Here is a 688-nt window from a genome sequence, read left to right as displayed (position 1 = left end):
GTAAGACCGAGAGTGATTAGTGCCATGTCAAACTATATTGTTATGATTACACAGCCTCTTCAAATTAGGAAGTTAAAAGAAAGATACTGAAACCTGCTGACTGCTGCGACTAGCCTTGTGATTGTTAACTTTGGGGCAAATGTTATATAAATCTGCCCTCATGATTAAAGCTTGACAAAGGCATTCTTGTGAAATGAGTAATATGTCCAATTATCCTTCTTGATGATTACACGAAGGCTCTGCTGTGGACTTCAGTTCATATGTATTGCCTGCTTTGTACACTTCATAAAATCTTCCAACTATTGTGTTGATGTACAGCTTTTCTCTATGATATACTTTATACATTGCTTAATATACATATATTTCCTTCTTTTTCACAGTGACCTGAGGTTCAACAAAATCAAGGATTTACAACTAGAGTCGTTCAGACGATTAAAGAACCTCAACACACTGTAAGTCTTTGTCCCTGCTCAGGATACATAATTGTGAACTATAGACATATAGTATAATCTTTTTTTTGGTATGACATTATTTTCTAAATAATATTTAAAAGTAATGGCATTTGGCTGGTAAGAAAATTCAAGAAGACTGCTATTGAAAATTAATCAAGCCCATTTCCTTAAAACAGCACTCTACAGAATGATTGTCACTTCCCAAGAAAGTGCTGTTTGCATAACACACACACACA

General features: G+C 34.6%; 1 protein-coding gene across 1 annotated transcript in view; it reads left to right on the top strand.

The window, feature by feature from the left end:
• Nucleotides 1-688, top strand: part of pxdn (peroxidasin) — a 68,724-nt gene that overhangs the window by 12,918 nt on the left and 55,118 nt on the right. Inside the window, 1 exon segment of the mRNA XM_032500479.1 lies at nucleotides 381-452. Within this exon segment, the coding sequence (XP_032356370.1) occupies nucleotides 381-452 (72 nt within the window).

Source organism: Etheostoma spectabile, chromosome 20, assembly GCF_008692095.1.
Source record: "Etheostoma spectabile isolate EspeVRDwgs_2016 chromosome 20, UIUC_Espe_1.0, whole genome shotgun sequence".
NCBI lineage: Eukaryota > Metazoa > Chordata > Actinopteri > Perciformes > Percidae > Etheostoma > Etheostoma spectabile.
This window is presented reverse-complemented; position numbering and strand designations above follow the sequence as displayed.